This window comes from Lipophrys pholis, assembly GCF_963383615.2.
Source record: "Lipophrys pholis genome assembly, chromosome: 11".
NCBI classification, from domain to species: domain Eukaryota; kingdom Metazoa; phylum Chordata; class Actinopteri; order Blenniiformes; family Blenniidae; genus Lipophrys; species Lipophrys pholis.
This window is the reverse complement of record NC_137631.1, coordinates 21,102,627-21,114,001: the sequence shown is the minus strand read 5'-3', so window position 1 is coordinate 21,114,001 and position 11,375 is coordinate 21,102,627. Positions and strand designations below refer to the sequence as shown.

Below are 11,375 nucleotides of genomic sequence, written 5' to 3'. Positions count from 1 at the left end.
ATTATTTGGCATTGAACATTGAATATTGTAAATATTACTGCTGCTGTGTTTATTTTTCCCACACCTGGGTCTGGATCTCTCTCTCTCTCTCACTCTCTCTATACACACACACACACACACACACACACACACACACACACACACACACACACACACACACACACACACACACACACACACACACACACACACACACACACACACACACACACACACACACACACACACACTCCTATTCTGTTCACTATCATATTCTAACTATTTGGCTGAATAAAGTCTTATCATGTCTTATCTTATCTTTTGACCCACCAGGGGTCAGTAAGAACTAATGAGTCAAAAGAAAATTTCCAATTATAAAGCACTTCAAATTTGTAGCTTTATTTTGTGTTAGTATGGTACATAGCTCAAATTCAGTCTGCTGCATTAAAACACTATTGGAATCACTATTATCAGCAAGACATGCACAGTAAGAAAATAAGCTTATAAAAAAACATGTAGCATGTTGCCTTTCAATGATATATTTTGTCACAACTTTCACTTTATTTGTGAAAAAAAAAAAAGAAAAACAGAAAAACATATTTTCCCTCCACTTCACAATTATGCAGCATATTGTGTTGGTCTATCACGTAAAATCCCAAAAAATTTATTTACGTTTGTGGTTGGAACCTGACAAAATGTGCATGTGTTACTTTTCCTGTATGTCACAATATTTTTTGCTGTATGTCAGAGTATCAGAATTGAATATACTTTATATCTTGGCTATATCTGTATTTTTAATAAGATAAGTTAGTGACTTTCAGCTGCATCTATTTTGTTTCATAATGATTTCCTGAAAATTGAAAGGGAAAGGTTTTTGCTGGACCGTTGATTTTTCCTGCTGCTGTACTAATACAAGTGCCTTTCAGTCTCTCTTTCAGTCCAACCAGTCAGACTTTACGTTTTTGTGCATGTAATCAAGCACATCTAATTGTGTTCACTGTTCATTTTTCTTGTAGTTATTGTGAAGCAACCATTCATTAGTTAGATTCATTCACATAATCTTCTTCCACTCTTCCAATACAATTTATCAATTATGTTTCAAATGAGTGGTGATGCACAACATAATAGGTTTTCAAAAGCCTTAGATGTATGCTCGTCCAGTTTCAAAAAGGCCAGCAGGAAGATGTTGTCACCAGCTTACAAACACATCCAGGCTCTCGTGGAAATGTTACTGGCTGCCCTGAAAATGCAGATGGACACAAGTGAGCTTGGACAGGGATCAGAGTCTTCAGAGAGGTTCAGAAAGCACATTATTCACGCTATCAAACTAAACACCCCACATTGGGTGTGACAGTTGCTATGGCATGCATATTCTATGGAGCACACTGAAACCACATCATTTCATGGTGGTAAATGATCATTACTACTTTGTCCATCGTGACTGCTGGACCTAACAGTTGTCTGTCTTCACAGGAAGCACTATTGAGGTTTTTCACGTGATGTCAGAAGTCTAGCGGTACTACAGGGCCTCTATTTTGGTCGTCCCCTGACTGTAAACCAAACGCTAAACACAGTCACACTTTAGGCAGAATTTTATCAGATATCAGAGAAGATGAGCATCTTTTGTGTAGCTGTAGGCAGCACTAACAGGCAGGAAACCTGCCCATACCTCTCATTTTATCGTTTCCCTGCTGACCCTGAGAGAAGGGAGAGATGGATTGCAACATTAGTCTCTCCTTTTCCAGTCTCCAGACTGTGGTCAGGAAACAGATATGGGTCATCGATCCCCAACTGTGTCAGTTTATCCACATATCTGTTTACTTTCTCCATCCAGATGACTCACAGCTGTGGACAGCTTGACTGTGTAGCTTGTTGATATACTTGCACACTTAAAAATGTGTCACTCCTTCTAACTACTGTTTTATGATAGTTTACTTGTGATTAATTGTGTTTCCCGCTACCGCGGACGTCCAAAATGGCGGCACAACAATTTATCACCTAGTCACGTGGGTGAACGACCTCAATAGACTGTCTGTAAAAAAAGGCTGCCTGTTGGCCTCCACTTGACTGCCTGAAGTGGTAAGGCCCACTAACGGAAGAGTGCCCTGTATAATTCTTTCCATGTATGTGTACAGTTTGCTAATTTTGGCACAAAGTTTATACTTTACAAGCACTGTATTGGTCAGTTGTTTTTTCTTCAGTAAATCAGGCTAGAGCTTATTCTGATATATTATGCTGGATATAACTTATCTACTGAACTTACAAATCTGAAAAAAGACATTGTTTGCAGTCACTGCATTACCTGGTGTGAGGGGGATTTTAGTTCCTGACGTCTTCAGGACAACTTGCAGATTTTCCGACTTAGTGTTGCCAACACTGTCTGGCTGTTCCCTAAGTATGATACATATTTCTTCCTTCCTGAGCAGCCAGTCCAGCTGTCGGCCGAGGTAGTTCACACCACGAACACAAAGCTCAGAAATGTTGTCAGGAAGAAGAGAGGAAAACGCAAGGCAATCCCTCTGAACTCTGGAAGAGAGCCACAATATGTGAACGTTTGTATTGCTGTGTGAACGCTACACACTTGATGTCAAAGTGTTATTTCACTGTGTACAGAGGGAAAATTGACGACTTACCTGAAACCAGTATAACCAAACAACACAGCCTGCAGAAATCCTCCCATACCAGTGAGAAAGTTGACTGCGCCAGAGCCGTCCGATGATTCACTCCAGACCTGCGAGCACAAGTAATGTCAAGCACTCACTGGATACATGTCGGTTTATTTTATTCTGGGAAAGTCACTCTGAGATACCTGAAATGGTCCTTGGATATTGTTGAAGCACTTTTCAAGCAGATGTTGAGCTCTTTCCGCCTCCTTCAGCTCCATCCAGCTGATTGCAAACATACTCTGACAACATGAAGTAAAAACATGAATTACAGCAAGTAGATCAGTGCTATCTTCATTTTAGCTTGCCAGTGCATCAAATGTATTCGGGGTGTTACTTATTTTGTTAATTCATATGTTTTAGCTGAGATGGAAGTAATAAATTACAAATTCTCATTACTATTATTGAATATTGTTTTGATCTGCATTTTTGCAGCTGACAAGTTTTTGTAAAAAGCCAAATCCTGATTCATATCTACATGTGTTTACTATCCTTTAACTTAGACACTGTTTTGGAAAAAGTACTTTGAACATGAAAAATGTGTACAGGTTGGTTGGGTAAAATGATCGCCATTGCACATGAAGTAAAATGCAGTTGAAAAGCAACTACGTAATACTTTACACAGCTTTTGAGGAAATTACTTTTACTAGACTTTCACTCATAATTGAATACTCTCCAAGTAATATAAAATCTATTACTAACAATTCTATCCGATTCTAACTAGACCATGTTTAACTGACAATGTTTATTACTTGACATTGCAGATAAAACCACAGATGAGCTTCTCAAAACTGAATTGTAGGTATTAAAAAAAGAATCTAAAACCGTGGAAGTTATTTATTATTTTGTACACTATTACTAGCTACACTAAAAAAATCATGTTACGTCAACAATGGTTGAATGCCAAGAAGTCTTGTAAGATAAAAACTGAATTGTCATATGTGTCATCCCTAATGATAAACTGATATAGCCTCACAAACCCAGTATTACAAAAAAAACTATTAAAATGTGTGTGTGTAAATACATACAAATTCCTGAAGCCTTAAAAGGCCTTTGTGTATGAATCAATCACAAACGTAATTTTACCAATGTACTTAGGTGCATTTCAGAGCCTGTATTTCTACTTAAGTGAACGACTTGAATCGGTAATAGTACTTTTACGAAAATCTTTTGCTGAAGTCTTAAAGTAAAGTAAAGTAAAATAATGTGAGTATTTTTGCCACCTCTGCACAATAATGACAGTCACTGGTATTCTCTGGCTAAATTACTTGTTTAACTTGTGACTCTTTCTGGCAGAAGAATGTAAGATTTTCTGGACTGCACCCACAAATGGCTCAAAGTTTATGATAGACTAACTTGGAAAGTTGGAAAATTATCAGCTTACATCACAATAAGTGGCTAACATGTGAATGTTGGACACCAGACGGTACATAGAGGAATAATATGTGCAAGTCATCAACATACATTTATTGACTGAATGTTGGATACTTGAAAACTTTTCACAAAATGGTGTCGTTTCAGCACCACTTTGTTGTTAATTCCACAACACTGTGTTTTCATTTGTTCTTTCTAGTCTTACTAGCTTTTGTCACAGTTGTTTGTCATTGAGCATTGTTAAAAGTTCTGTTTGAATTTTGAATACAGTATAACATTGAGTTTCTCACCCATGTCATTGCAGGACCTTCAGGGTCTGTTACAGGCTCATATGCTTCCAGGTCGTTCCTCCTGACCTCCGAGGACATCGGCAGTCCAAGAGGATAACCCAACATCACTGTGTCTGCCTGTTTCACTGGATGACCTGAGTGATGACCACAACGCATTCTAACATCATGCAATGGATGTTTGATTTTTCTCATACTGGTCTGGAAAGGTACAACCTCTCACCTTTGATATAGCCATCATACTCTGGATGGTACTGCGACGCTTCATCAAAAGGTATCTTAATGTGTTCAGCCACTTCTCCCCATTCCTTTGGCGCGGGGTGTTGGAGGAGATCAGACAACTCTACAGCAAACTGGAGACTGATGAAAGACAAACTGTATTACTGGTTTTCACATGGTCATTTGAATTACAGCGATTTTTTAAATACCAATACCAGTACCTGAGCTTGGCCACAGTGTTAGTGTACACAGAGTTGTTGACATTGTAGTAATACTCATCCGGTGGCATGACGCCTGAATGCAACAAAAGGAAAAAGGTGGGCAGCATTAAAAAAAATTAAAAGTTTTCACTTGGAATGAGCAGAATGGAAAGAATGAATTCTGCTAAAAGGGAAGCTTGTGTTGGGCAGTTTCTTGGTAAAGTGAGACATTGATAGTTGTGTAGGGGAAAGGATGCTAAAGGTTGAGCTGCCAGGCCGAAGGAGATTATTAGAGACAGAGGAAGTTCATGAATGCAGAGAGGGAGGAGATGAAGGTAATTTGTGAGAGGAAGATACAGGAGATAGAGGGTATTAGAAAAAGATGCTTTGCCGCCTCCCGATAGGAAAATGCCAAAAGATTAGCTGCAAGTATACAGTATATGGAAGGCACTTTTATATTGAAATATAACTTGTACTACCCAATAGAGTCTTTTATGGCAGTACTTCTCAGTCTTGAGTTTTTTGGAGATTCACTTTTCGACATCTTCCTCTCTTCACAACAACAATGACTAAAACCAACACGTTAACCACAAACTTTACTGTCGCTGAACAGTAAATCATTCATCATAATCAGCTGTGTTTGAAGACACAAATATTTAAAACATGACAAGGAGGGGGTCATAAAGTCTAAAGTACCAAAGTTTTTGTGCCACCAAGTGGCGGGTTTACAAATTGCAACCAAGTGAACACTGTCACAAACCCCTCGTGATCCCATCAGGGGAATCATTGTTATTCTGTTATTCAATTATTGTTATAACAAAGATAAGTCCAGAACACTGTCAAGCCTGTTTTTTATTTTTTATTCCTATGCCCCCGGATACTAAAAGCTTACCAAAATTGCTTTTGTATGGTTGACCTATCCATATCATATTTCTGCTAATAGATTCCCCTCTCTCATGGATTTAAACTGTTTACATTTCTGAAATCACATTGAAAGCAAATCCAGGCTCCTCATATTTTAAACCTGTTCTGTGAGGAGAGATAATGAGTTTTCCTGGTGAAAGATAAAAGTCGACTGCTTTCATTAAGGAATCAGTCAGACACCCATGTCAGGGTGAATAAATTTAATGCAGAGTCTCCTGTAAAGGTCTTTACCCAGGAGGTGATACTTCTGGTCCTCAGGGTGCCATGTTACCCTGGAAACCCAGTAATCAGCCACACCGTAGATCACTTCGCTGCCCCGTGCTTCTCTGAACATCGACAGATCCTGCAACAAAGAGCTCAGTTAGGATCAAGACTTAGAGTGCTAAGTCTGACAATGTGATGCTGAGAGGATAAATGTACCAACCTCTGTGAGGTAGAGATAGTGTTGGAAGGCCAGTGTGACGTCCCCATTGATGTGGATCTCTTGTTGGCCATAAATGTCCTCTGGGCACACCTCTCTCCCCGACACAGCACTCTCCCATGGGAACTTCAGCCCCTGTAAAGACAAAATCTCCTCATTATTAGGTCAAGATTCTGGTTTATCAATGAGTGAAATATAGCACACACTGCAAAGTCAACAACAAATCTACTTAAATACTGTCACACTGTTTAAATTTTACTTAAATACAAGTGAAGTTTGAAAATACTCAAGCAAAGGTATAAGGGGTATTTCTCAACAACACAACTCTAAGTAGTGACTTTCTCACGGCATTTGATTGCGCCGTCATCAATGGCATATACATGCAATCAAATATCTATGTTAAGAGCACATTTCTCAAACAAACCAAGTAAATAGAAATGATGCCGTTAAACACATGAAACTATCAAGCAGGAGTATATTCTGTTAAAAGAATAGATTTGAAATACAAAAATATACAGCTGTTTAGAAAACACTGACTACATCAGTTTGTGAGGCTTAACCAACTTTTTGCAACTAAATATCAAATACAGTGATTCTTCTTTGCACGATTAACTGCAGCTATGTCAAATCTACATTTCTGTTATTCGCCTAACTAACCGTTTCGCTTTCCCATCATCAGTTAAATAAACTATATACAGAATACTTTGGGGCACCATTACATCAATTCAATTTAAGGAAAGTGAACCTGTCCAAATTTAAACAAAATAAACAAAGTAGTTCAGAAGTTAAGCATTCTACCTTATAAACTCTTGATTTACAAAAACCCATCTATGTGTGCCTCTGATGTGTAGTGTTAATCAGCATAGAATTACATGCTGCAACTGCTTAGACAAGTGCAGCCAAACATGAACATCGTGGTTCCAGTTTGGTTATATTCCTCCACTGTCAGTAAGTCTAAAGTTTCCAACATTATTGTCATTGTTTATTGAAGAATACAATACTGACACAAAGGAAAACCAGTGATTGTCATACCTTATAGCCCTGTTTTTGAGCATTGTCTTTAGCACCATCCATTGTCCCCACCCTGTACTCCAACACAGTTCGGGCTAATCTGGGGTAGAACAGGGCAATCCCAGGATACATCCATATGTCCTGTCACAGTAAAGGAGAGTCGTTGTGTAATACATAGAGCACAATACAAAGAAAACAATACAGGCTGCCAACAACGGCCTCCAGCCTTACCTGGTCCCAGAAAACATGACCCCAATAGTCCTGACCGTCCCCTCCGTTTGAGAGTCCGCCGGGACTGACTCCACCAAACGAATTTGAGGTTTCGTGAATGGATGGAAAGGCACTGAGGAGGTAGAACAGGCACCCAATCACTGCCCTGCTGAGGGTCTCTGACCCCACGACCTCTACTGTGCTCTGCAGCCACAGCTCTTTCCAGGCCTTCTCGTGAGCTGGACGTAGGTTGCCAGTCGCTATCAGATCCAGGCCCTTGTCATACTCGGTCTCAGCTGAGCCTAAACTGTTGGCCACAGTCAGGATGAAACCCCAGCGGGCCTGGTGCTGCCCTGGCAGCAACGTCAGAGTCAGCGGTATTGGGGTCCAGATGAGGTGCACTGAGGGGCAGAGACCTCCTGGGAACTCAGCCGTGTTTGTCTTCCCGAGGATATGGCTGAAGGGAAGGGGATTTTAGAGCCTCCATTATCAAGTAATCAACTTTACCTGAAGCAATTTCATCGACCTCACCTTCCTCCTTTGTAATCAGGACCAGACTCAAAAACAATATCCTTGCTCTTAGGGGTGAATGAATTAACCAGTTTGACACTGACTGGCTCGTCTGAAGTCCCCTGACGCACCAGCAGAACCTCCATCACCATCAGGTTGGAGTAGTATCGGTGAGAATACAAAATCTGGGAGGCGATGACGCTGGCTGAGCTGAGAGTGTGTGTGAAAATGCCTGAGAGAGGAGGGAAGACAATCACAGGAGGACATTCTTCACAATGCAAAATATGACCAGCAACAACACAACTTCTGCCCCTGGTCCAGCAGACGCTACCTGTGTGGGTGTTCAGGCTGTAGCTCTGCTGTGACGCGTCCTCCATCTCAACCTTCACGGCGAGAGGACAGGGGACATCTGCTCGGTGGCACCGTCCACCCTCACCATTATAAACACCACCCATGTGCATGATGTTGTTGTACACCCTCCATCCCAGAAGCCCATTGGCCAGTGGGGGCAGGAAGCGGAGGTCAGTAGGAAGAGTGTCACTGATGAAGATGTAGGGATCCGAGTCACGGGACATGTCCAGGTGGAGGTCTTGACTTGACAAGAGTACAATCAAACCCAGAAATCTGTCTTCTAATGCAGTCAGTGCTGGACCGGGAGGTATTGAACTGAACTGGTGATTAGTTCACCCAGCATAAGGTGTAGAAATGAGTATATTATTAAAAGTGCGTCTGATTCTTATAAAGATAATGTCCACAACCATGAAATCTTCGCTGGATTATTCCTCTGTGCTTGCACTTTTCACAGGTTCTTGTGAGCAAAGGCTATTTGCAGCTGGTGTACTTTGACACTTTTGTGTCACAAGACGTGTCCAAACAGAAGTCATTTAAAAAGCAAGACAACCACCAAGCATAAACAAGAAAAAAAGAACATTAAACCAAATCACAGAATAAACTTTGTTTAGAGCTTACAGAGCTTGAAAACATCTCTTACATCTAAATGACCCAGCTAAGATGAGCTGTAGAAGTCAGTGGCCTGTACAAACATCCAGCATAACCCCCTCAAAGACACACTACCACCATGGGAACGTTTCAGCCTCACGTGAGCAGGAAGCAGCATCTGTTTCTGCAACAAAGAGGAATGCAGGAAAAACCAAAGTGCAGGAAAAAGCTGGGAAAATATCTTGTTGTTTCACAGATTAACTTTTAAGAAACGTCCTAAGTGTTTCTCACTGAGAGTTCATCGGTCGTGATGGCAACAAAAACAAAAGAGGGGGAAAGATTGTTGATGAAGCGAATCCAAGTTTGCAGTGTAAAGTCTGTCTTTAAAGAGGAAGCCATGCAGCTGTGTGCTGCAAAGAAAACCTGGACTTTGGCGCTGAGCTGAAGGAAAACAAGGCATGGATTAAATCTGCAGGACGAGCATTGCCTGGGCTCATCGGCACACGGCACAGTCAACGAGGGGCACCAGAAAAAGAGTTCAACTAGTTTTTATACTGTGGACAGCATCATGACTTGTCACTTTTCACAAACTCAAACACTTAGAACAGACTAGACTTGTCTCTGGCCCGAATGTCGTCTATTAACAATTAAAACAGCAGATCCTCTTGTCTGAGGCAGTAAAAATTCTCTCCAGGTCACAGTAGGAGTGTTTAGACTTGCATCACGTCACTCTCTCCAAACTAAATCATGTCAGCAGGCTTCAGTGTTTTTACCCTCAACGCGCTTTGATTTTACTGTTAGACTTTGCAACACACCCGAGAAAACCCAGGCTGACTTTTTCTGCTTAAACTTTGATTTCCTTTTCTTGCACAGTGTTTTCTATGACAAAACACAGCTACACAAATACAAATAATTGTACAAATACAACTGCAATAGAACCGAGGGACAAAGCACCTCGCCCCATACCGGTAGTTTATCCCTTGTAGTTTTTCTACCTTTGTAATTTATTTAGTATTTCAACTTTTTACTCTGTTTAGTGTTTGTAATGCTATTTGCATTTTCCTATTCTGTACTGCCCATGTATCATCAGATATAGCACAACCAATTTTATTGTTTAAGCATCAGTGAAATTAAGGGTTTATCAAAGGAAGTATTTAAATTTTTCTGTTATATTATGTGTGAAGCTATTTTCAATAGTTTTTTGGGGAAAATTCTTGAATATCACTTTAGTCTTTTATTGAAATAATCAGTGAGTGATTCTCAGCATGGCGGCCTGACATCCTTCTGTGACCTAATCCGACTGATAAGGCACCATAACTTCCACTGCTAACCACATCCACTCTATTTATGCCAGTCTAAAGCTAAATTAAAGCTCCTTTGGTGTTTTTTGACAGTAGCTAACTTTTTCAAAGCCCAGCAATGTGAGTGAGTGGCTTGATCTGGCTGTTGTTTTACTCTATTCTATGTTACAAGAGATAAACAGAGTTAAATAGGACAGATTTAATAAATTTTCCACTTTGGCTTTACAAAACAGTGAGAAACAGTTAAAGTTTTGCGGTCTACTCAATGCGTTGTGTGAGACTCACTTCTGTTTGTTGTTTAAAGGAAAGGAGAAGTCAAAGGTCAGCCTTAGAGAATTTTGTCCAGACTCCACAGGACTGAGTTGTATCCTTATGTAGGAGAAGTATTTGCTCTCTATGTGTTTCTCACATAGACTCTCAGATTCATATTCATAAAAAAAATTGGCTGTCTTTTCCCATGGAAAGACAAAAGTAAGCTTGAAGAAACAATCGCATAAATTCTGCAGAAGCTTTTCAAGAAATCCCTTGTGACGTCAGGTATCAGGGTTTTTACACAGATTTTGTTTTACATGCATTTGACTGGTGGAGAGGTTTTAATGAAATACAGCTTTGTTCCAAAGGCGATACTGTGTGAGTGGTGGCTTCAGGCATTTCTACAGATCTAATGAGAGTCACTTTTAAACAGATCTGGCCACAATTTTATAGCTAAGTGATTCTAAATCACTGAAACCTCCAAGAGGAAAATACCAACGGAGACATGTTTCCATGTATGATGAGGCACAATAATTAACCCTTTTGTTATGGTCATGTGCGGTTAAATAGGACCTAAAGGACAGATTAGGTTAAATACTTCTTTAATCATGTGGATTTATTGCTGTACTTTGGTGCATCTGATCACAATGAATCACCTCACAATCAGAATCTCTTCAGACACTTAGGTTTCCTCCCACAGGCCAGAAACATTGATGGCCAAAGTGTGAACGAGTGTGTGATTATCTCTGTGTTTCCCCACGGATGGACAAGTTGAATAAAGCGATACAGAAGAGGGATGTATGGCTTAAGTTGAACTGAAGCATTACTTGTGTTTCACCCCTTGGTGGCGCCAAGGAGCTGTTTCTCTCGCATCTGGCACTACGCCGGGGGTCAGAGCCACAAACCCTGGGAAAAGCAATGCTTTGTCCATATAAGGTTGCAATCCATCCGCTTCCCTCTTCCTCCCCAGCTCCCTTCCTCTGCCTTTCTCAGACCTGAGGGATATTTACAGAGAGAGCGCCTCGGCCAGCCTGCCCTTCCTTATTAGGAGCTGAGCTTGTTGTCAGTACGTCTACCCTGCAGGA

At 40.5% G+C, this 11,375-nt stretch overlaps 1 protein-coding gene across 2 annotated transcripts; it reads right to left on the bottom strand.

Annotated features, from left to right (window-relative positions):
- Positions 1-347: 347 nt before the first annotated feature.
- Positions 348-9,174, bottom strand: pgghg (protein-glucosylgalactosylhydroxylysine glucosidase). Of its 2 annotated transcripts, XM_080475738.1 has the most exons (14): positions 8,898-9,149; positions 8,130-8,338; positions 7,820-8,030; positions 7,310-7,745; positions 7,100-7,219; positions 6,071-6,202; positions 5,878-5,989; positions 4,744-4,816; positions 4,527-4,663; positions 4,307-4,440; positions 2,789-2,884; positions 2,613-2,710; positions 2,282-2,505; positions 348-1,219 (listed from the first exon to the last, which is right to left on the bottom strand). In XM_080475738.1, exons 2-14 carry the CDS (start codon positions 8,257-8,259, stop codon positions 1,143-1,145), a joined length of 1,980 nt encoding a protein of 659 aa, XP_080331864.1. In that variant the 5' UTR covers positions 8,260-8,338; positions 8,898-9,149; the 3' UTR covers positions 348-1,142. The 2 variants fall into 2 exon arrangements, with proteins under 2 accessions (XP_080331864.1, XP_080331863.1); XM_080475737.1 differs by having other exon boundaries at positions 8,130-9,174.
- Between the last annotated feature and the right edge of the window lie 2,201 nt (positions 9,175-11,375).

Coding starts and splice junctions, on each gene's coding strand:
- pgghg (XM_080475737.1), bottom strand. CDS start 8,373: ATGTCCCGTGACTCGGATCCCTACATCTTCATCAGTGACACTCTTCCT. Junction 4,441..4,526: donor GTATGATGGCTATATCAAAG/GTGAGAGGTTGT, acceptor GTCATCACTCAG/GTCATCCAGTGAAACAGGCA. Junction 2,885..4,306: donor AAGGTCCTGCAATGACATGG/GTGAGAAACTCA, acceptor TCATGTTGTCAG/AGTATGTTTGCAATCAGCTG.